At 53.0% G+C, this 24782-nt stretch overlaps 1 protein-coding gene across 1 annotated transcript; it reads left to right on the top strand.

The window, feature by feature from the left end:
* The first annotated feature begins 5054 nt into the window (after window positions 1–5054).
* Window positions 5055–24460, top strand: SMYD5 (SMYD family member 5). The gene is made up of 13 exons (XM_073342991.1): window positions 5055–5280; window positions 10035–10143; window positions 11315–11454; window positions 12033–12154; window positions 13392–13461; window positions 15599–15703; window positions 16302–16364; window positions 18129–18199; window positions 18775–18881; window positions 19712–19768; window positions 20597–20691; window positions 21696–21766; window positions 23890–24460. The coding sequence occupies exons 1-13, from the start codon at window positions 5185–5187 to the stop codon at window positions 24032–24034; spliced, it is 1251 nt and encodes a 416-aa protein (XP_073199092.1). The 5' UTR covers window positions 5055–5184; the 3' UTR covers window positions 24035–24460.
* Window positions 24461–24782: the final 322 nt, after the last annotated feature.

Raw genomic sequence — 24782 nt, 5'->3', positions numbered from 1 at the left:
TCTCACCAGATATCCCAAAGGATGGCCCAGGTGACCACCGAAGGGGATCACTCTCAGAGCGTTGTTCCAGTCCCATCTCATTGTGAGGGCCTCCCACATTGAGAGCAACCCCCTGCATCTGCTTGGTGGAGGGAGGGAAGCAGGGAAAAGGGAACAAGAGAAGAGAAAGGAGGGAGGGACAGAGGAAAAGGGAAACCAAAAAGGACAAACCCCAATGTCCCCCGTGATTCTACAGGACAAAGTCCGAGGTAGGAGATCAAATTCTGCCACCTTAACCTACCATTTTCAGTGCCTAGAATTCAGCCAGCAGCAGGTGGATCAGACTGAACAAGTTCCAAACCTCTCTGAGCCTCTTACCTTCTAAACAAGGACTTGGGTTTTCTAGCAAAATCAGTAGTAGGGAAGGAGAAAACTCCAAAGAGGGTCCTCCTCACGCTCACGTACGGGAATCCTAATTCTCTCTCACTCCTCAAGGAGAGACCTCGAGGAGGAGACTTGCTGCAGCAAAGCCACGGGGCTCACTTTGGTTGCCCCAGCCCTGCTCCTCTGTCCTGCCTGGCTGTTGTCAGGGTCTCTCTGTGAGATCACCGCCTCCCCATCACCTTTGCCCAATAGGCTGAGGTCCTAAAAAGGGCTTTTGTGATGTCACTGCCACGCCCACCCCTCCCCTGGAAGGCTGATGTCCTGCCTCTGGCTAGTCTCTTTGGATGTTTGAGTTGCTTTCCCTGGATCACCTCACTCAGTGACTGTTGAGTCTGGGGATCAAGCCGGCTACACAGTAAAACATCAGAAGCTGCTCCCCATGCCACGCTCAGGTTTTCATAAATTGGTAGACTTTAAGGCCAGAAGGGACCATTAGATCATCTAATCCAGGGGTTCTCAACTTGTTTCTTTCTGAGGCTTCCCCAACAAGCTATAAAAACTCCACAGCCCACCTGTGCCACAACACCTGTTTTCCTGCACATAAAAGCCAGGGCCAGAAGTAGGCAGTAGCAATCAAGGCAATTGTCGGGGCCCCCACACCACAGGGCTTCATCTTTTTGCCCTGGGCCCCAGCAAGTCTAATGCCGGCTCTGCTTGGCGGACCCCTTGAATCCAGCTTGAGGTCCCCCCAGTGGGCCCCGGACCCCTGGTTGAGAAGCTCTGATCTAATCTGAGTCCCTGCACATCACAGCCCTCCGCTTTTTCACAATATCTGCTTTATGACTAAAGCACCTTCCCGAAAGGCATCTAGTCTTTCTCTGAAGACATCAAGAGATGGAGAGTCCATCACTTCTCCTGGTAATTTGTTCCAATGATGAATCACCCTCACTCTTACGAATCTATGCCTTATTCTAATTCGAATTTTTCTGATTTCTGCTTCCAGCCATTGCCTCCTGCTATGCCTTTCTCTGCGAGGTTAAAGAACCCTTTCATACCTGGTGTTTTCTCTCCATGAAGGCACTTACACACTGCAATCAGCTCACCTCTCAATCTGCTTTTTAATAAACTAAGCAGATTGAGCTTGGTCAAGGCCTCATTATAAAGTGTCCTCTCCATCTCTCAAATATGGCTCTTTTCTGCACCATCTCCAATTTTTTAATGTAATTTTTTGAAATGTGCACACCAGAACTGGATGCAGTATTCCAGTATCAGACTCACCCATGCTGAATCATCTCCCTGTCCATACTATGTTTATCTATCCATGGATGGCTTCTGCCCTTTTTACCACAGATCACAAACGCTCATATTGAGCGACTTGTCCACTAGGGCCCCTAAATCCTTTCAAGAGTCACTGTTTCCAGGGGACAGTCCCCCATTCTGTAGGTGCCTGCCTCCTTTGTCCTAGATGTATAGGTTTGTATATGGCTTTATTCAAGCCTAATTATTCAGTTAAGTATTTTAGAAGAACGACAGGATTAGTGAGAGAATCATGAACTGCTCAGAGACAATTAATGGGGAGAAGCAGCAAGATTAAACAAATACATGATTGGTTGTGACTTATTTGCTTGGTCTTAAGAGAGAAGTTTTGCCAGAAGCTGGGAATGGGCGACAGGGGATGGATCACTTGATGATTACCTGTTCTGGTCATTCCCTCTGGGGCACCTGGCATTGGTCACTGTCAGAAGACAGGATACTGGGCTAGATGGACCAGTGGTCTGACCCAGTACGGCCGTTCTTATGTCTAGCAAAGATTACAGTTGAGTTTTGCTTTTGAGAAGGGTTTAATATGAGATAGTATCCTGCCCTAATCGAATATTTGAGAATTAAGTTCTACACACAAGCAATGACACGCAAAACAGCACTAAGGACTGGCTTGAGAGACAAAATAATAGTTGCAAAAGGTAATCCCCATTGGTGGATCAAATGAAAATTAAGTTTTTACACTAGGCCAGGAAATCAGTCAGACTGGAAGTATCATGATTCAACAGAATAAACTTGTGCTATAAAAATAAGAAGAAAAAGTTAGAATTAAAAAATCCAAATGAAAAATCACAGTAAAAAACATAGCAAGTGCTATACTAGAAACACAGATGTCATTGCTAAAACTACTTACTTATAAATATTTTCAGTGAGTATTTGCTATTAAACTATAAAATAAACAGCACTGTCAAGGTTCCTTCCGCACTCTGAACTCTAGGGTACAGATGTGAGGAACTGCATGAAAAACCCCCTAAGCTTATTTTTACCACCTTAGGTTAAAACTTCCCCAAGGTACAAACTATTTTACCTTTTGCCCTTGGACTTTATTGCTGCCACTATCAAGCATCTAACAAATATATAACAGGGAAAGAGCCCGCTTGGAAACGTCTTTCCGCCCAAAATCCTCCCAAACCCTACAGCCCCTTTTCTGGGGAAGGCTTGACAAAAATCCTCACCAATTTGCATAGGTGAGCACAGACCCAAACCCTTGGATTTTAAGAACAAGGAAAAAGCAATCAGGTTCTTAAAAGAAGACTTTTAATAGAAGAAAAAGTAAAAGAATCATCTCTGTAAAATCAGGATGGTAAATACCTTACAGGGTAATCAGATTCAAAACATAGAGAATCCCTCTAGGCAAAACCTTAAGTTACAAAAACAGGAATATCCATTCCATTCAGCACAGCTTATTTTATCAACCATTTAAACAAAACAGAATCTAACACATATCTAGCTAGATTACTTACTAAGTTCTAAGACTCCATTTCTGTTCTGTTCCTGGCAAAAAACATCACACAGCCAGAGAGAGCTTTTGTTTCTCCCCCCTCCAGCTTTAAAAGTATCTTGTCTCCTCATTGGTCATTTTGGACAGGTACCAGCAAGGTTATCCTAGCTTCTTAACCCTTTACAGGTGAAAGGGTTTTTCCTCTGGCCAGGAGGGATTTTAAAGGTGTTTACCCTTCCCTTTATGTTTATGACAAGCACAAGGACATGGATCTACACAATGATACCAAAGGTGAACGATAAGGTGCTCAGAGTAATAAAAATCACATTTTAAAAAGTAAACAATTAAAAGGAGTAAAACTCTATTTAAAATGGATTACAAAGACGGGAGTGCGCTTCAGGGAATCCCAGCTGCGGATAAGACAAGTCTGCGAACTGCTGTGAGACTTTAGGCAGACCCGTAAACTGATAAGGGATTCTTTTAAATACTCAAACTGCGACACAAAGTTTTTGGGGGTGTATGTAAAATATTTCACTGAATCAAGGCTCCTGTAGCCCCTCTGCATCTTATATCACAGGGGTGGCTAAACATACTGGACATCTGAGTCACATACAACAATCTGCAGAAGTTTGAGAGCTGGGGCACACCTGCGGGGGCTCAGGGCTTCAGCCCCACTCCTGCTGAAGCCCTGAACGCCAGAAGGAGCGCCCTGCAGGGCTGAAGCCGAGACCCCCCCTACCACGCCCCCCCACTGCAAGGTCAAAGAGCTGCAAGTGGCTTGTGAGCCACAGTTTGGCCACCCCTGTAATAGATCAGCGAGGGAAGAGCTGCCGTGTCTAGGCATGGGGAGGGCCTGGGCCTTTAGGAGCCCAGCCCTGGGAAGCGGGGTGCTGGCTGGTGAGAGGGGACATAAAAAAAGCCCCCCGCCCCCACCCTCTATTTGCAAACACGGCAGGTGGCTCATCCCATCGGGGCAAACTGTAAGCCGCCCCCCTTCCCAGTGCCAGGGCTTTGTCCTCTGCCCCCGTCTAGCAGCACCCCGGTTCCTACCCCGGCCTGAACCCAGCCTGAACCGCGGCTCCTACCCCTCGCCCCCCTTCCCAGGGCTGAACCCTGGCTCCTACCCCGGCCTGAACCCCGGCTCCTACCCCCCCGGGCTGAACCCCGGCTCCTACCCCCCCGGGCTGAACCCCGGCTCCTACCCCGGCCTGAACCCAGCCTGAACCCCAGCCTGCACCGCGGCTCCTACCCCTCGACCCCCTTCCCGGGGCTGAACCCCGGCTCCTACCCCGGCCTGAACCCCGGCTCCTACCCCCCGCCCTCCCCCCAGGGCTGAACCCCGGCTCCTACCCTGGCCTGAACCCAGACTGAACCCCGGCTCCTACCCTGGCCTGAACCCAGACTGAACCCCGGCTCCTACCCCCCCACCCCCCGGCCTGAACCCCGGCTCCTACCCCCCGCCCTCCCCCCGGGGCTGAACCCCGGCTCCTACCCCGGCCTGAACCCAGCCTGAACCCCAGCCTGAACCGCGGCTCCTACCCCTCGACCCCCTTCCCGGGGCTGAACCCCGGCTCCTACCCCGGCCTGAACCCCGGCTCCTACCCCCCGCCCTCCCCCCAGGGCTGAACCCCGGCTCCTACCCCCCGCCCTCCCCCCAGGGCTGAACCCCGGCTCCTACCCTGGCCTGAACCCAGACTGAACCCCGGCTCCTACCCACCCACCCCCCCGGCTTGAACCCCGGCTCCTACCCACCCACCCACCCCCCCGGCTTGAACCCCGGCTCCTACCCCTCGCCCCCCCCCGGGGCTGAACCCCGGCCCCTACCCTCCCAGCCCCGTCCCTGATTTTTGCCCCTCATCCGCCTCTCCTCAGCCTCCAGCTGCTCGACTCCCCCCGCCCGCAAACAGCAGGCAGCCGCCGCGGATTCCCAGCCAGGGCAGCGGGTGCAGCGGCTGCTCGGCGCAGGCCCGGCGGCAGGGCCCAGGAGGAGGAGGAGGAAGAGGAGGAAGAGGAAGACTTTCCCGCTCCCCCACCAGGTCAGAGGTGGGAGGGCGCCCAAGATGGCTGCCTCCATGGGTGACCTGTTCTGCTTTTGTGCGGATCCTGCGGGCCCGGCCCGGGCCATGGTGGAAGTGAGATTCATCAGCAGCCTCAAGGTGAGGGTCCCCCCCCCACACACCCTGGCCAGGGGATCAGATCCTCCCCCCCACACACACACCCTGGCCAGGGGATCAGATCCTCCCCCCCACACACACACCCTGGCCAGGGGATCAGATCCCCCCCCCCACACACACACCGCCCAGGGGATCAGATCCCCCCCCCCCCACACACACACCGCCCAGGGGATCAGATCCCCCCCCCCACACACACACACCGCCCAGGGGATCAGATCCCCCCTTCCCAACACACACGGGCCAGGGGATCAGATTCCCCCCCACACACACACACACACACCGGCCAGGGGATCAGATCCCTCCCCCCCACACACATACACACCGGCCAGGGGATCAGATTCCCTCCCCCCCCCCACACACTGGCCAGGGGATCAGATTCCCCCCCCCCAACACACACACACTGACCAGGGGATCAGATCCCCCCCACACACACACACACCGGCCAGGGGATCAGATTCCCCCCCCACACACACACACACACTGGCCAGGGGATCAGATTCCCCCCCCACACACACACACTGACCAGGGGATCAGATTCCCCCCCCCAACACACACACACACACACTGACCAGGGGATCAGATTCCCCCCCCCCAACACACACACACCGGCCAGGGGATCAGATCCCCCCCCCCCCCCCACACACACACTGGCCAGGGGATCAGATTCCCCCCCCACACACACACACACACACACTGACCAGGGGATCAGATCCCCCCCACACACACACACACCGGCCAGGGGATCAGATTCCCCCCCCCACACACACACACACACCGGCCAGGGGATCAGATTCCCCCCCCCCACACACACACACACTGACCAGGGGATCAGATCCCCCACACACACACACACACCGGCCAGGGGATCAGATTCCCCCCCCACACACACACACACTGGCCAGGGGATCAGATTCCCTCCCCCCAACACACACACACTGACCAGGGGATCAGATTCCCCCCCCCCCAACACACACACACACACACTGACCAGGGGATCAGATTCCTCCCCCCAAACACACACACACACACCGGCCAGGGGATCAGATTCCTCCCCCCAAACACACACACACACACCGGCCAGGGGATCAGATTCCCCCCCCCCAACACACACACACCGGCCAGGGGATCAGATTCCCCCCCCCAAACACACACACACCGGCCAGGGGATCAGATTTCCCCCCCCCCAACACACACACACCGGCCAGGGGATCAGATTCCGCCCCCCCCCAGCCACCCACCCACCCAAACTCAGGTCCCTCCTTCCAGGCTGGCATGAGGGTGGCTCTGCTGCTGCTGGGAGAGACTCCGCTTTGTGCAGCTTGGCACAGCCCTGGGCATTGCTCCACCCTGGGGGGTCCCTCCGGGATCCCTCCCCTCGCAGCCCCGATGGGGTCCTGTCCAGCCTGCACTGCCCTTCCTTGGCTGGGAGACCCGCTTCTCTCTCACACACGCCCCCCTTCCCCACTCTAGGGACTATTAAACCTCCATCTGTGGCTTCTGCCAGGGGGGAGCGTGATCTGTCCCTTTCCATCAGCCCCCATCTCCCGCCTTGGTGCTCCTTGCAAAGCAAGGGGGTCCCTGTTCTTCCTGCCCCTGAATGGGGAGCCTTTCCTGGCTGGATCAGCCGCCCCCCCACCTGTTTGTCTGGTTCCTGCCCCACCCCAATTAAAAACAGCGATTTTTTTAAAAAAAACAACATGGTTGAGCCTCCCTTCCCCCAGCTTCCCCTTTCCGGGAATTTGGACAGCTGAATGGGCTGGAATAGCTGGGCGCATCGGAGGTGTGCTGGGGGGCCAGTGGTGGTGAAGTCCAAGGCTGGAATTGCAAGGGAAAGAGGATTGCAGGTCAGGACTGAGGTGCATCAGCAGAGTGGGGTGGGGCGATCTATGGACTGGATTATAAAAATCATACTTCAGATACATTGGCAGGGCTTGGGGGGTGATGCTGGGGAAGCTGTTCTAAAGAGTGTTAGACAATTTTTGTTCTTGCTTGTGTGACTCCAAAGTGGCAGAATGAATTTGACTCAAAAGCTCCAGAAGAATTAATTCTTTTTCAAGGCTGATCTCAGCCCAAATGTGAACTTTCCCCAGAGACACGGGAGTGAAAACAGGGGAATGCTATAAAGCTTATAGCTGCTGTTAGCTTTAGCTTTGGGGCCCAAAATATCTATAATGCCAGGTTCATTTTATTGTCCTCACTATGTCGTGCTCTTGCAGATGCTTCTGTACTGGCTTATCTTTGTGCATGAGTTGTCCCCTTGATTTCAATGGAGCTATTCATATGTGTAACATTAAGTCAGTGTGGAACTATTTGCAGGATCGGTGTCTGTATTTGTTCCTGAGTATTTGTGTGTTATGATGGGATGGGAAGTCTTTTATGTTGAATTATTTTTACTCATTGATGCTAAAATGACGAGCAACAGATCACATAATAAAGAAATAGTACCAAGCTAGGCCAGTAGGGCTACACGGTCAAATCCTAGACCTTACTGCAGCCCTAGAGAAAATTACCTTACCAGTGATGACACAGCTTTCACCTCTTAGGAGGCTAGGAGGGGTTTGAATCGCAGTGTTCACCAAGGATCTCCTAATTTTATGCTCTAAATGAAAATGTTGTTGGGGCTGCTATGTTTGCCAGTTGACATGATACGCCCCCAGAGGTTGTTGCATTTCAGTGCTGCATGAAATGATCTTGTGTATTTAATAAGGCTGTCAAGCGATTAAAAAAATTAATTGCAATTAATTGTGTGATTAATCACACTGGTAATAATAGAATACCATTTATTTAAATATTTTTGGATGTTTTCCACGTTTTCAAATATATTGATTTCAGTTACAACACAGAATACAAAGGATACAGTGTTCACTTTATATTATTTTTATTTCAAATATTTGCACTGTAAAAAACAAAAGAAATTGTATTTTTCAATTCCCTTAATACAAGTACTGTAGTGCAGTCTCTTTATCATGCAAGTTGAACTTACAAATGTAGAATTATGTACAAAAAATAACTGCACTCAAAAATAAAACAATGTAAGACTTTAGAGTCTACAAGTCCACTCAGTCCTACTTCAGCCAATCGCTCAGACAAAACAAGTTTGGTTACAATTTGCAGGAGATGATGCTGCCCACTTGTTTACCATGTCACCTGAAAGTGAGAACAGGCGTTCTCATGGCACTGTTGTAGCTGGTGTCGCAAGATATTTACGTGCCAGATGCACTAAAAATTCATATGTCCCTTCATGCTTCAGTCACCATTCCAGAGGACATGCGTCCATGCTGATGATGGGTTCTGCTCGATAATGATCCAAAGCAGTGCAGACCAATGCATGTTTATTTTCATCATCTGAGTCAGATGCCACCAGCAGAAGGTTGATTTTCTTTTTTGCTGGTTCGGGGTCTGTAAGTTTCCGCTTCGGAGTGTTCCTCTTTTAAGACTTCTGAAAGCCTGCGCCACACCTCGTCCCTCTCAGATTTTGGAAGGCGCTTCAGACTCTTAAACCTTGGGTCGAGTGCTGTAGCTATTTTTAGAAATCTCACATTGGTACCTTCTTTGCCTTTTGTCAAATCTGCAGTGAAAGTGTTCTTAAAATGAACATGTGCTGGGTCATCACCTGAGCCTGCTATAACATGAACTATATGGCAGAATGCGGGTAAAACAGAGCAGGAGACGCACAATTCTCCCCCAAGGGGTTCAGTCACAAATTTAATTAATTCGTTATTTTTTTTAACAAGCATCATCTGCATGGAAGCATGTCCTCTGGAATGGTGGCTGAAGCATGAAGGGGCATACGAATGTTTAGCATATCTGGCACGTAAATACCTTGCAACGCCAGCTACAAAAGAGCCATTCAAATGCTTATTTTCGCTTCCTGGTTACATTATAAATAAGAAGCGGGCAGCAGTATCTCCCGTAAATGTAAACAAACTTGTTTGTCTTAACGATTGGCTGAACAAGAAGTAGGACCAAGTGGACTTGTAGTCTCTAAAGTTTTACATTGTTTTATTTTTGAGAGCAGCTATGTAACCAAAAAACCCTACATTTGTAAGTTACACTTTTATGATAAAGAGATTGTACTACAGTACACCTCATTGTATGAGGTGAATTGAAAAATACTATTTCTTTTGTTTATCATGTTTTACAGTGCAAATATTTGTAATAAAAATAATAATATAAAGTAAGCACTGTACACTTCGTATTCTCTGTTGTAATAGAAATCAATATATTTGAAAATATAGAAAAACATCCAAAATATTTAATACATTTCAATTGGTATTCTATTGTTTAACAGTGCGATTAATTGCGATTAATTTTTTTGACTTAATCACATGAGTTAACTGCGATTCATCGACAGCCCTAGTATTTAACTTTGAGATCCTTTCAGGGGAAAGATAAAGTTGAGGGGTGAAATCCTGGCCCTACTGGAGTCAGTGGGAGTTTTGCCCTAGTTTGCCCCCTGGAGCAGTCTGTGGGAGGGGGCACAAGCCATAAACATTTGGATCTGGATTCTACAGCTCTGGATCTGGGTTCCACCCTACATTCTCAGAGCCAGGGTTTTGGCTTAGGACACTGGACTTGGCATCGGTCCGTCGGAAGACATGGACTCTATTCCTAACTCTTGGTCTGCCCTGAGAGTGGAACTCACAGCTAGCTGGGGAGATGGAATAGCCCTAACTGAACTTGCAGTGCTGCAAATTGCTACAGACTGGGAGTCACTCTTGTTTCTCCATTCAAAGGGAAAAGGCTTATTTGCCACCAGGAATATCCATAAAGGGGAAACGATCTTCTTGGAGAAGCCTGTGGTGTCATCCCAGTTCCTCTGGAACGTGCTGTACAGATATAAAGGTGAGAGGAGAGTCATTGGTTTTAAGACCAGGAGGGGGCCCTTAGTTCACCGACTCTGATGTCCTGCATAACAAAGCGCTGAGAAAGAAGCAGTGACCCTGATGTCGTGCCCCAGAAAATTACACTGGCCCAAGGTCTGAGACTTGCTGTATTCAGTCTGTGGCCTATGCGGAACAAAATGCTGGTGGTCAAAAGACTAGTGACAGTTTAAAGACTGATGTCTTTCAAACCACTAATGCTAGGAATAAATGCTTGATAGCCTGGAAAAGCTGTACAAACCCAGCATGTCAGTGGTATAAACTGCTGATCTCTAAATATGGTGCTCCGTGAAATATCTTCTGCAAAAATCATATTGTTATTGAAGTAAAGGGAGCGGGATAGCAAGATGATAATCAGAAGAACATGGTTTTAAGGTTGGATACCTCATGGCCTTCCAGGGGTTAGAAACACTGTGCTGGACAAAGAATGTTTCCAAGTTCTCATCCCAGACCCGTGGCCTGAAGGGAGAAAAATGCCGATCCCAGGGAATATAATGTGATTTGCAAGTTGGATGTAATCAGTGCAAAAGGTGGGAGCCGCACAGAAGCAATAATATCTAGGGATCATTCCTTGAACCCTGTTGCAGTATACCTTGGCTTCACCGGGCACTGTGTCTTTTATACCATCAATCCCTAAACATGGAACGGGGTTAAATAATGATGACAGATCGGGGGATAGAAACTAAAAAAGAGCTTTAGGACAGGGAGAAAAGGTTTCCAGTTGAGATTTGAAGTGGCATGAAGAATCAGTGAGGTAGGGAGATACGTGATGGTTGTTTCGGATGGCAGGAGCTGTGTAGCAGAAGGGTTTCTCATCGCAGATCAGTTTGGGGACTCATGATGCAGGTGAAGTTTGGTGGCAAAGGGAGTTGAAGAATGCGGGAAGTGATGCAGATAATGAGGGCCGTGTTTCTACAGACGGTGTTGGGCCTGTGCTGTTTTCAGAGTGGTGGTTTAGAGTGGGATAGTGAACCAGATTCTCAGCACCTGTAAACCAGTGTTGCACCACTGAAGTTAATGAACCCACCCTGAAACAGCAGACGAGGATCTGGCCCACTGCATGCAAACGCATCTGTTCTTTTAGAAGGAGGTTCTCTCTATCTCTGTCATCTGGCTCGTTCCTTCTTCCCTAGCCTGTGACCACTGCCTGCGGGCCCTGGAGACGGCAGAGGAGAACGCACAGAGGCTTCTGGGGAAAAGCCGTCGGGTCCTGCCTCACCCAGAGCAGTGCAGCATCCGGAAGGATTTGCATCAGCACTGCCCCCATTGCCAGGTACCGGGTTGCTGGGGAGAGCTGGGAGCTGCCATTGCTGTGGCCTTGTGTTGATCGATTGGGATGGGGCTTGATCTGCAAGGAGGCCACGTCCCTTTCAGATCTGCCATTGTTGCTGCAGCCGCCCTGGTGTTGGGGCGCTCTCATCGGGAAGGTTGAATTGCTTTCCTAGCTACTGATGGAGAGAGCATCTGATGGGGCAGGACCACTTGGGTCGTCTAGGCCAGTTCTTCCCACTCTACAGCCTCGTCGTACACAATGGGGGTGCAGGGGAGAATTTTCATATCCTGGTGCTCACAGGGGCATCTGTGTCCGAGGAGGGGTTCACCCAGGGGGAAGGCACATGCCTTTGCTACCCCCTGCTCTTTCTTGCAATAGATAGGGCCAGGACTCTGTACTAAGGGGAAGTGGGCTGGTGTAGGACTGCTCCCAGGAACCCCCTCCTCCGTACCACAGTGCTCTCCCTAGGTCACTAGGAAAATGGCTGGCCTTTAAGGGTTGCTCACTTTCCTGAGGGCTAAGTTCCTAGGTTACTCTTCCGCTGACTGACGTGTGTCGCTGTCTCTGTTGCTCTCCAGGTTGCGTATTGCAGTGCTGAATGCAGGCAATCTGCCTTCGAGCAATACCACCAGGTGCTGTGCCTGGGCCCCTCCCGAGAGGACCCCAAACATCCCCTCAACAAACTGCAGGAGGCCTGGAGGTAGGAGCACTGGATGTTTGTAGGACCAGAACTACCTACTGAATAGACTGGCTCTGGCTCGTTCGAGAGCAGAGACGGGGACTCACCCTGTGTCCAGCTGAAGGTAGTTTGGAGCAGGGTCAGTTACTGCTCTGTCTCTGCAGAGGCACCCACGGCTCCATTGTTCCAGCCTATAACCAGCCAGGGCCTCCTATGATATGCAGTTGTCACTGTGCTGCATCGCACCGCCACTCAGAACTTCACGGCATCAGTGAGAACAGAGCGAGGAGCCTCCTGCTCCTGAAGCACAAGCCTCTGTTGCTTGAGCTAAGAGAGAATCTCCTTTAGCCATATAGAGGCTGTGACACCCAGCTGAGCAATTCTGATTCCATCCAGCAGAGGGCAATAGAGTGTGTATACACCAGTCAGTTGATTATAATACTTTGCAGTTCTGTGGCACCATCTGTGGATCCCAAAGCACTTCACAGACATTATTGAATTAAGCCTCCCAACACCTCTGTGTGAGAGAGAGAGAAGGATTATTATCCCCGCTTGCAGATGAGGAAACTGAGGCACAGAGAAGGGATGTGATCAAGGTGGTAACAGAGCCCAGTTCTCCTGACTCCAGCCCTCTGCTGAAACATGAGACAACAACTCACTAGGTGTAACACGTACGTTTTTAGTTGGCTCTTCAGTTATTTTTATTATAGTAGCACCCAGAGACCCCTATCAGAGCTGTAATTGCATTGTGCTGGGGGCTGTACATACATAGAGTAACTGTAGTCCCTGCCCCAAAGAATTTACAATCTAAATAGACAACGGGTGGGAAGGGAAGGCGGGGAACTGACTTACCGAAGGTCACATGACAGAGCTGGGACTAGAGCTGGAGTCTCTCGAGTGCTGGAGCCCCTGGGCCTTGCTGCCTTTAGCCGTTTCACTGTCAACAAGCAGAGAAATGCGCGGTAGACCCGACTTGGAAGGTCCCCTGCTAGAGTCCAAAGGCAGGGCAGGAAGTTGCCCCTTTGGCCAGACCTCCATCAGTGCCCCGGCTGAGCCTTTTAGAACTTGGTTAATTTCCACTTCCCCCGCGGAGCTCCTGGGCTGTTGGTGTCAGTCCGATGTCTGCGTCTGAACGAGGCTGTGTGTGGGATTCCAGTCCTTGTCTCCCTTCGAGCTGCAAACACCCTGCTTGCCCTTTCAGTGCCAGGACATCTCTGCTCCTCTCACTCTCGCTCTGTGATTCCTCCCCCTTGTACAGAAACATCCATTACCCACCGGAGACGTCCAGCATCATGCTGCTGGTGAGGATGGTAGCCACCGTCAAACAGGTGCGTGCCTCTGTTTGCTGCTGGCGGCACCTCCTGTACGTTGCTCCCGGTGTCTGCCCTCTCCTCTCTAGGGCTACGCCTGCGTTGCAAAGTGAAGGGATGATTGTAGCACCAGTAGGCATGCCCGTCACTAGCTAGCGGGGTTCACAGCTGTAGCGACAACATGGTGGCACAGGTTATCAACCCGCGGACATGTCCAGAGTCCTGTGCAGGCTTTTACTTGGTTGTTAGCCCATAAGACCGGCCAGACTGGGTCAGACCAAAGGCCCAGCTAGCCCAGTCTCCTGTCTTCCGACAGTGGCCAGTGCCCAGAGGGAATGAACAGAACAGGGAATCATCAAGTGATCCATCCCGTCGCTCATTCCCAGCTTCTGGGAGGAGGGATAGCTCAGTGGTTTGAGCATTGGCTTGCTAAACCCAGGGTTGTGAGTTCAATCCTTGAGGGGGCCGTTTAGGGATCTGGGGCAAAAATTGGGGATTGGTCCTGCTTTGAGCAGGGGGTTGGACTAGATGACCTCCTAAGGTCCCTTCCAACCCTGATATTCTATGATTCTATGACACCATCCCTGCCCATTCTGGCAAACAGCCATTGATGGACCTATCCGCCATGAACTTATCTAGTTCTTTTTTGAACCCTGTTACACTCTTGGCCTTCACAACATCCTCTAGTAAGGAGTTCCACAGGTTAACTGTGCGTTGTGTGAAGAAACACTTCCCTTTGTTTGTTTTAAACCCACTGCCTATTCATTTCATTTGGGGGCCCCTGCTGGATCCTGTGCTGACATGTCTTCCCTACATCTTCACTGCTAAGGTTAAAGCTAGCCTGGGTAGGCTACAAGCACACCTTCGCTTTGCAGTGTAGACTTCTGTAAGGTAACCTCCTGGCACGTCAGCATGCGGGGCTGGGGATGTCTCACTGCACTGCACGCACTTACCAGCACTAGCGAGCGTTTGTTGCTGAGACAGCATGCAGCAGAGAAGGACCTCATGACCTTCCGCCCCAGAAGCAGACCCTCCTTCTGCTGTCATTCGCTCGAGAGCATCTAAGCCCTTTGGACACAGATGTGTCGGGCAGGTCGGATTCCACCCGGCAGTGGGACACAGACACACCAGCCAGGATGTCCCACCACAGCCTGGGTCTCTGTGTCACTGTCCTGACCGTGTGACACTGCTCCAGCTCCTGTCTCAGGGCTTGTGCTGGGCGCTTGTTTGAGCTAGGCGCTGAAGATGACTCTTGCTGCGGGAATCAGAGGCTGCTGGCAGCACAGATTCTGTAAGGGCCTTGGATACCATGGTGATAAGGGCGGAATAAATATGCACACCCACCCGTGTGGCGTAGCTGTGCCGTGGGAGGTGATCTTTATGGGCTAACATCTGGGTTAGTGTGTCCTGAGAAGGCATCTGTCATCTGCATGATGAGTGATCTCCTGCTCCTATTCCCTGGGTCTTCCCACTGGCCTGGGAGAGCTCTTTAAAATGAGGGTTGTGGCTGTGTACGAAGCAGCCCCTTGACTATGCATTTCCTGCTTTTCCTAATGGTGGAGTTTGGGGTTTTGACGTCCCTCATCCCATCGTGTTACCGGGAGTCAAAGCTGTTGTCGCACATCTGTGGCTTCCCCTCCACCTTAGCAAAGGGAGACCTGAGTTTGCCTAGAACAAAAACTATCACTGTGGAACTGGGCTGAGCCCATCGCATTAATACCCCCCCATGGCGTACTCTCCTTGGCTTCTCCTGCCCTCTCTGTCTAGCTCCGCACATGGGCCCCACTGCTGTGTGTCTCACCTGTATTTCCCCACCGCTCCCATCTCAAGTAGAGAAGTATTATCCTTATGTCACAGATGGGGAAACTGAGGCACCGAGTGACTTGCCCAAAGTCACAGAGGCTGTCTGTGGCAGAACAGGGAATTGAACCCCACTCTCCTGAGTTCCCACCCTGTGCGTTAAACACAAAACCAGCCTTCCTCCCCTTTCCTTTCTCTGGCTCACTTGTATTCCAAGGGTTAAACATCGCTGTAGCAGTGCTAATGTTCTGGCCTAAATAGCGTCCAGATCTGGGTGTCCTGCCATCTCGCATAGCCCCCTCCCACTTCCCTCCTGCTGGAGTGCCAGTTTGAGCGGCTGTTTGATATGTTTCAGGCAAAGGACAAAGACTGGTGGATAAAGCTTTTCTCTCAGTTCTGCAGTAAAACGGCCAACGAAGAAGAGGAGATCGTCCACAAGCTGCTGGGGGACAAATTTAAGGTCAGTGCGTCACACCACTGGAGTGCTTTGGCCTTTTGGGGGGATCCCTGAGTTCCTCTCCTTTCCCTCTGAAGGCCCCACTTGTGTACAAACCCTTGGTCACAGAGAGAGAGACATCACGGTCCCCAGCAGTGACCAGAACCGGAACGGTCAGTGTCCAAACCACGGGCCTTCTCCACTTGAGCTAAAGGAGTTCTCCTCTCGTGCTCAGTACACGGCAGGCTGTTGGACCAGCCACTAGAGGCAGCCATGGCCATTTAGCCAGTGTATTGCCCTGGCTCCGTGGTAGACGGACCAAGCTGTGGCCTGTCCACTGAGAAAGGAGCAGTTAGTGCCAGTGGTTTCCATGCTGAGGTTGCTTCTCCCATAGGGAGTGGCCAGATACCAGTGCTTTGCTCGTGGGCACGCAGCCACAGGTGGTGGTGGCTTTTGATAGCTGCCAGCTTGGGGGCAATTCAGACGAGCAGCTTCTTGACCAGAAGTGGTGGCGCAAAGAGCCTTCAGGCTGCTCCAGACTCTGCTCGTCGGCTGGATTTAAAGCTGCCACACCTGTCCTGGGGCTCCTCTCCTCGCTCACTTTGTGGCCATGTGTCTCCAGGGCCAGCTAGAGCTCCTCCGGCGGCTCTTCACGGATGCCCTTTACGAAGAACATCTCAGCAGGGTGAGTGGTGAGTCCTTGACACCCCCTTCCCCACCCCCGGCAGAGTCCTGTGCACCCCAGAGAGAGTGCTGAGGAGCCCCCGTTTCTCCCTAGTCCCTCTGACACCCCGAAAGTGGGGTGTCCTGGTTGCCGTTCCTCCTGACAGTACTGAGGGGCTAAGGTTTGACCTGAAGCCCATTGGTGCCTCACCCTTACCCCAGCGGGGCTGAGGTGGGATATGAGGGACAACCTCTTTCTCTAGCACCTGAGCATTTAACCCCCTCAGTGCTCTGAGCTTAGATGGACTCAGGGGATAACAAGAATCATAGAAAGGTAGGGCTGGAAGGGACCTTGAGAGGTCACCTAGTCCAGCCCCCTCACTGAGGCCGGACCACGTGACCCTCTCTAGACCATCCCTGGCCGGTGTTTGTCCGACCTGTTCTTCAAAACCTCCAGTGACAGGGATTCCACAGCCTCCCTTGGAAGCCTGTTTCAAGTGCTCAGCTCCCCTGAGAGTTTGAAAGTTTTTCCTCATAGCCAACCTCAGTCTCCCTTGCCGCAGATTAAGCCCAATACGTCTTGTCCTCCCTTCAGTGGACTCGGAGAGTAATGGATTCCCGTCCTCTTTGTAACAGCCGTTACCATATTTGCAGATTGTTGTCAGTCCCCCCCTCAGACTTCTTTTCTCAAGACTAACCATGTCCAGGGGTTTTTAACGTTCCCCGTGGGTCAGGTTTTCTAAACCTTTTCTCATTTTTGTTGCTCTCCTCTGGACTCCCTCCAGTTTGTCCACATCTTTCCTAAGTGTGGCGCCCAGGATGGGACCCAGCTGAGGTCTCACCGGTGCTGAGCGGAGTGGGATATTACCTCCTGTATCTTACATACGACTCTGGAACATGTACAGCTGTTCAGCATTTCCCCTTGCTGCTGCCTTACAGGGGACGTACCCGGGGGAAAGAAATACAATGTAATAGGCTTGTGCCCTCTCCGGCGCTCTATGGCTCTGGAGTGACTGTACTTGGAATCCACCGTTGAGTAGCAGAAAGGAGAGACGAGGCCAACGGGGAGCTGGGAGGGATCCCTAAGAACTGGGTGGGGCCAGAACCATCTGAGAAGGTTGTAAATGCCTACTAGGGGGAGGAATTGTTTGGGACAGGACACCACAAGGAGTAAAGGGTGAAGCCGAGGGAGGGAGAACGTAGGCTGAGTCTGAGGGGAGCCCTGCTGACCCTGGATTCTGCTGGAGGATGGAGCCCCTTTGCTTGACGGGTCAGATTTGTCAAAGGTGCTGCTCTCCCACTGAAGACAGTGGATGCGAAGTGCTGATGAAAATCAAGCCACTAAGCTCTGTGCCTCACTTTCTCCGTCCAGATCTCTCTCACGGGGCATTTCTAGGGACCGCCGCCTTGTGTCCCGGCTTTGTTATTACAGGACGCTAGACCTGGGTCACAGCAGAGCTGAGGCTCGGTTCGCTGCTGGTCGTAATAGCATGAGGGCCCGTTCTACGGCAGCTCCAGCCCCAGCCCCGCGTCCCATCACGTGATTCTGCAGTGGGTCCGACAAGTGAGGCTGCGAGCTAGAGCAGTGTTTCTCAGCAACTGGTCCGTGGACCGGGGCCGATCCCTGAAATCTCCCTGACGCAGTGCAGGAAGGCAGCAGCCTGGTCCCTGGTATCAAACAGGTTGAGAAACACTGAGCTTGAGCAAATGGGAGCCACTGAGATGGTAGCTAGCCCTACAGTCCTGACAGGTAAACTGATCCTCTTGCTTCTTGGCCTCTCTGCAGTGGTTTACTCCAGAAGGGTTCCGATCGCTGTTTGCCCTGGTGGGGACCAATGGCCAAGGCATAGGAACAAGGTAACCAATGGATTCGCCATTGCGCTCTGGCTGTGCATGGGGAACTGTTGAGAAATCGGCATGGAAGTCATGAGAGTCCCAAAGCTCTCTAGGGCTCTGGGCTCCCCTCAGCGATTGCATGGATCCCCTCTGCCGTCTGAAGGAGTCATCCGTGCACATCCCTCAGCCCAGCTGATGGGAGCTACTTAAGTACCTAGAGCGAGAGCAGAGAAAAAACCTTGTATGTATTGCTGAGGTTCTGTAAAAGCGGCTCTTTACCGCCTGTCTGTCAAGTAGAACAGGACCTCCCCAGTGCCCTCAATCCAAAGCCTCCCAAAGTTCAGGTCTGGTTTTGCATCAGAACTTTGCCTCTTGGGGCCATTGGACAGTTGAACCCTGGGAGCCCCAAAGAGTCTCTCCTCCCTCCTGAGTGTTCTGTGCTGAAGAACGAAAGCCAGTGCCGTGAGCACCCGTGCCGGCTCCCGAGGTGTGATCACAGCTCTCCCTAGCACTGGGGTACGGGTGGCTCTCTCGCCCACCTGGCCAGATTCAGAGACCTTTGGAAACATAACCATGTTCTGTCTGGTTTCCGCTAGTTCCCTGAGCCAGTGGGTCCATGCCTGCGATGCATTAGAGCTTCCCCCGCATGAGCGAGAGCAGCTAGACGCCTTCATAGACCAGCTCTATAAGGATATCGAGAAAGGTAACTGCAGCAGGAAGCGTTGGTGAGGTCCCCGGGTGGCTGTCGGTGCGGTTCTCTGGGTCATTGTCTTCTCCAGGCCAGTCAGGGACCAGGGAACGGGCAGGGCTGGGCGTGGGACTCAGCAGCGATCGCAGTTGGCCGATTTTGTGGGCTGCATTGGCCGGTGCTGTCTGAAGGCCCTGGCAGGGTCCATGAGCTGCCGTTAGCGGTCCCGGCTGCAGTGTAGCTGTACCCTGAGAGAACTCTGCTCAGGGACAAGGCCCCTCCTTCCCATTCAACATCGGGGCCAGGACTGGTTTGCTGCCATTTTTCTGGATTCACCAAACCCTCAACAGTCTCAACAGCCAGGGGATCTGGCTCCCAGATACTGGGAAGTGTGGCTGAGGGGAGGCGAGCTGCAGGGAGCAGCTCCTGGGGCTGGTGGAGGGAGATGGGTGTGTCCCCAGGCGATGGCAACCAGTTTTTAAAACCCAGCTCCCCGTCTTGCTGGTTGTGATGGGCGCAGATGCGGACCAGTAGGTGTCTGCTTGATTTGTGGGTGCAGTTAAGTAATTAATTGGATGTTTCCGTGCCTTCAGTTCCTCCCACAGCTATCTGGGGGTCAACTAGGGGGTCTGGCCCCTTTAAATACCGACCCCCAGCCGTCCAGTCCCCAAGCTCCCTGGGAAGCTGAAGTGGATTGGTGTGATTGGCCCAGGTGAACCGGTACAAAACGGCTCTGCCCTGGTCGAATTTGCCCATCCTGCTGTTTCCCCACGCGCTCACTCTCCTGGAGTGAGGGTTTGGCTGGAGAAGTTGTCCAGTGCTGTAACCCTCCCTTTCTGCTTCAGAGACCGGGGAGTTCTTGAACTGCGAGGGATCCGGCCTCTATGTGCTCCAGAGCTGCTGTAAGTAACGGGCTGATGCCCCCTCCCTCTTTGGCTGAACCATTCTAACGGTCCAAAGGTTTCAAGAGATGCCGGCGTGGTCGGGCGGGTCACAGCCTGGCCTGCCTTCTCGTTTCCTTGCGTCCATTTGCAAAAGCCACGCATTATTTATATGATGCTTCTCAAAAACGAACACGCCAGAGCTTTTCAAACAAGCAAATAAATGCCAGCAGCTCAGCACACGTGAGCAACCCTACAATAACAAACCAGGGTCTGCAATCTATCGCCAAGTTAACCTCCAGTGCATTCATATTCCTACCGAGCCCAAAATGCGCCAGGCATGTTAGAGACAAATACCATGTGACTCAAACCCCAGAGTGCTTTCTGCATGCAATGGGGTAAAAATACCTTGGTGAGGAAACCGTCTCCAGTCTTAGCTGCCTCCTGTTATTAAAGAAAGGGCAATCAGAGACTGGTTTATTAACGAGAAGGGAGGGAGCCTAGAGATAACGCAGCCGTCTCGGTGCTGCAGGGAGTATCTCAGCCAGGGTGGTGGGGAAATCTGTACAACAGGCAGGCTTATGGAGAAGGGAGCAGGATCTACAATAGGAATATTTTCCTCTGTTGCTTCTCACCCCATTAAACGACCAGTGGGGAGACTAGTTGGTTCAGAGAAAGGCGAACAGCATCCCAAGCCTTTCACCTCCAGCTCACCACGTTGAGCCCAGGGCAGAACTGATCGAAGCCCTCCCCGTCTGCTGGCTGTTCCGCGGTGCAGTGCAGTGAATGGGGTCTCCTGCCCCTGTGTGTCACTCACTGGCTCTGGTGCCCGTCTCTTCCCTGCTGCAGGTAACCACAGCTGCATCCCCAACGCTGAGACGTCCTTCCCGGATAACAACTTCCTCCTGCACCTCATCGCCCTGGAGGAGATCAAGCCGGGAGAGGTGAGCCTGCAGGGAAGGGAATGGCTGGTTTGTTTGGGGAAGGCCAAAGCCTGTAGCCCTCTCTCAGGCCAAACTCCTCCCGAAGGCAGTGGCTGTCCAGCCTGTGTAAGACCAGTAGGGTTCTGTCTATGTGCTTACATGATCCCCCCATTACCATAGTATCCAAGCACCTCCCAACCCCCATAGGAGGTAACATCCCTATTGTATGGATGGGGAAACTGAGGCACGGAGAGATGCCGTGACTGGCCCAGGGTCAGACAGGGAGTCTGTGGCAGAGCTGTGGGTTGAACCCTGGTCTTCTGAGTCCCAGTTCAGGGTCTTTGCTAAAAGACCATTAACCCTCTGTGGCCCTTTGCTGAGGAAAGGACAAGGGTCATCATGAGCTGCGGTTCAGCCCAGCTGGGTTTTCGAGCCGTTCTGGACCCTGATTATTTTGTGAGCAATCGGGGAGCCCCAGGCAATCTCTGCTGTCCAGATTAGAGATGGGCCCGACCGCCGAGCCCCTGAACGTCGGGGCAGTTCAGATCTGACCTTCGCCCCCCCGGCCCGCAGCGTCGCTCAAGTGGAGGAAGGCATGGGACCGGGCTGTCAGGACAACAAAGGAGATTCCTCACTGGGGCTGCAGGACACACATGGACCCTCTGTTTCTCTTTGGCTCTCCACGTCCCCTGTGCTGCCTGGTGTCACCATGCAGCAGCCCCTTGAGTCCTGGCCGGGCCTCCCAGCCATGGAAAGGTCCGCTGATTGCTCTGCTGGGTCAGTCTCTCCATAGGGCTGGATTCTGGTTTCTACCTGCCCTGGAAGTTAGCCCTGCTGGATGCTGTATTCTGCTTTAGCCCTGCCAGTTCCCTCTGCTCTCTGGCAGTGCTTTGTCCCCAGTGACTTGCTGCACTTTCCCCTCTGTTCCTGGAAAGCATCCCTCCCCCCGGGGCGGGGGAGCCCGGCAGTGGTTCAGTGCAATGGGAACTGACTCTCAGCCGGGCCTGTTTCTCTTGTCTCGGCAGGAAATCTGCATTAGCTATTTAGACTGCTGCCAGCGGGAGCGGAGTAGACACAGCCGCCACAAGATACTCAGGTAGGAGTAGTCACCCACGCCGGTCGGACTCTGCTGGCCAGGGGGCCCTGGGGACAGATCGGGGTAGAAGCAGCGGTGGGAGGAAGGGTTGCCAAGGCATGGGTGGAGCAAAGTGGTTCTGCAGAATATTGTCAATTTATTTTCAGGGATCAGGGGACACCCCCCCCCCCCCCCCGCATCTTTACTCTGTTCTTGGATGTAATGGCATCGTCTGGCCTCAGTCTGCTGCACCCGTCCCTCTGGCTGAGCAGGGCAGGTCCCAGTGCACACTCGCCCACTCACACTCTCACACACACCACACCCCTCCCCCCCCCCCGGCCTCCCTTCCCTGGCCCTCCCTCAGGCTGAGCAGGGCGGGGCCCGGTGCGTGCTCTAATACTGCCAGCCACAGAGGGATACTTGAGATCAACCCGAGTTGCTCCATTCAGCCTCTGCCCCAAGAGCTGAGCCTGCTGCTTCTGCCCTCATCGCCCTGTGGCCTGCATCTGCGCCTTTGTATGGTGCCTCCTGGTCTCTGTTGGGCTGGCTTTGCAGCGTTCGTGTACATGCAGCCTGCTGGGACGGGCCACTGTGTCCTCCGCGGTCCGAAGGGTGTTGGGCCGAACGTACAGCCTGTGTGCACTCTCGGCACGCTCGCCCTTCGGGATGGACAGATGGGGTCGGCACACCAGCATGCACGATATGCAGGCAGGAGGATCACACAGCCGGCATGCACTGGGATTCATCTGCACTGTGAGCTGATGACGCCTTCTCCCCAGCTCCTGGCAAAGTCCTGAGCCCCGTGTTTTGCAGGGAGCGTGTAGCTCCTAACCTGTCAAGCAGCATGAACCCTGGGAGTGGACACAGCAACACCTGCAGGGTCCATCTACACAGCAGTGAGCGTGTGTGTGGCCTGGGCGGGCATGCCCGGGCGAGCTTTAACCTAGGCAACGATAGCAGCGTTGACGTGGGGGCACAGATTTCAGCGTGGGCGAGTAACCTGAGTTTGTACCCAGGGACCCTGGTGGGCTCATGCTGGGGCAGCTACCCTGCGCTGAGGCCCGTGTCACTGCATCTCCGCTGCTCCTGTCACCTGTGCAAGCTGGATCAAAGCGAGCCTGGTATACCTGCCTGCAGTGCACCTGCAGTGGGGACCTGCAGGTGGGGACCGACCCAAGGATGCATCTCGCCCAAGCTTGTCTTATTCCTGAGCTATCAGAATGCTAGGATAGGAAAGGGATGGATAATAAACCAGGAAATGCCATAATGCCACTATATAACTCCCTTCTACGGCCACGCCTTCAGAGCTGCGGGCAGATCTGGTCGCCCCATCTCCAAAAAGATGTATTAGAATTTGAAAAGGTTCAGAGAAGGGCAACAAAAATGATGAGGGGGATGGAACAGCTTCCATGTGAGGAGAGATTCAAAAGACTGGGACTTTTCAGCTTGGGAAAGAGACGACCAAGGGGGGATATGACAGTGGTCTATAAAATCCTGAGTGGCGCGGCGAAAGTGACCAGGGAAGTATTATTTACTCCTCACAACACAAGAACCAGGGTCACCCAGTGACATTAACAGGTTTAATACTAGCCAGAGGAAGAATTTCTTCTCACAACACACAGTCAGCCTGGGGAACGTGTTGCCAGGGGATGCTGTGAAGGCTTCTAAAAAAGAATTAGAGAAGTTCCTGGAGGGTGGGTCCAGCAATGGCTCCTAGCCAAGATGGCCAGGGATTCAACCCCATGCTCTGAGTGTCCCTAGCCTCTGACTGCCAGAAGCTGGGACTGGGCGATGGGATGGATCACTTGCTGATTCCCTGTTCTGTTCATTCCCTCTGGGGCACCTGGCATTGGCCACTGTCGGAAGACAGGAGACTGGGCTAGATGGACCCTTGCTCTGACCCCGTCTGGCCGTTCTTATGTAGCTATAGTGTGTGATCAGGTTAGAACGACAGAGACCAGAGGCTTCTTGTCCAGCATAACTCACGGCTCAGGCTACAAGCCTGCCCGCCCTGGGGAGCTCTCCCTGCCCAGAGGGAGGGATAAGTGGGGAGTTAACCCCCGAAAGGCTGGCTCTACGGAAGGGTTCTGCGCTCCAGCCTGCAAAGTCCCTTGACGTGGTTCTCTCTCTCCTGCTCCCCTCAGGGAACACTACCTGTTCACCTGCTCATGCCCCAAGTGCCTGGCTCAAGCCGATGACGCCAGCCTGACTTCAGAGGAGGAGGAGGAGCTGGAGGGCGAAGGAGAGACGGATGACGCGGAGCTGGAGGATGAGATGACGGATGTTTGATCCTGGGCCCAGGGATGGGGTTCGGCTTTGTACCGGAGACGGGACCGTGGGGAGGGACTGGTGCTGCGGCAGGGAGAGAGCATGTTAAGGTTTGGCTAGGTTGGGCAGTGGAGGAAGCGGGGATCTTCCCTGCTCCTGACCATCCTTCTGAGGGAGTGTCTGTAGCCCCCTCTCTCTAGGTAACGGCTCCGCTTGTCCCAACCACTCCTCCACGGCTGAGGGAGATATCAGCCCACCCAGACATCGCCTTGGTCTCCTTGTTTGTGTCTGACCCTGCACACAGAGCAATACGCCAGGGCAGGGGAGATGGCGCAGGCAGGGAAAGTCCCCTCCCCTTCTGAGCATAGCGCACAAGCCTGAGCACAAGTCTTGCTCCTGACGCCGGGCGAACAACCAGCTACTCCGGGACTTCCTCCGGTGTCAATATCTAAGTGATCTGAGAACTTGGAGAGCGGAGTCCGGGGGGATTTGGGCACATGACTTTCTCGGGGCTGTGGAGGGGGGGAGAACAGAGGTTTAACCCTGTGGAGACAGTGGCTGTGCAGAGAGGTTGTAGTCTCATGGACTCAGCACAAGACTGGGAGCCAGGACTCCTGGGTTCTAGTCCTTGCTCTGTCGCTGACTTGCGGTGTGAGCAAGTCACTTACTCTCGCTGGCTCTCAGATTAAAATGAGGGGGGATGATCAGACTTTCCTAGCTTGCGGGGGGGCGGGGCGGGAGTTGGGAGGATTAGCTGCTCCATGTCTGG

The sequence above is a fragment of the Lepidochelys kempii genome, chromosome 4, assembly GCF_965140285.1.
Source record: "Lepidochelys kempii isolate rLepKem1 chromosome 4, rLepKem1.hap1, whole genome shotgun sequence".
In the NCBI taxonomy this organism is placed as follows: Eukaryota; Metazoa; Chordata; order Testudines; family Cheloniidae; genus Lepidochelys; species Lepidochelys kempii.
The sequence above is the reverse complement of the archived record's forward strand: the minus strand, read 5'-3'. Positions and strand labels throughout refer to the sequence as shown.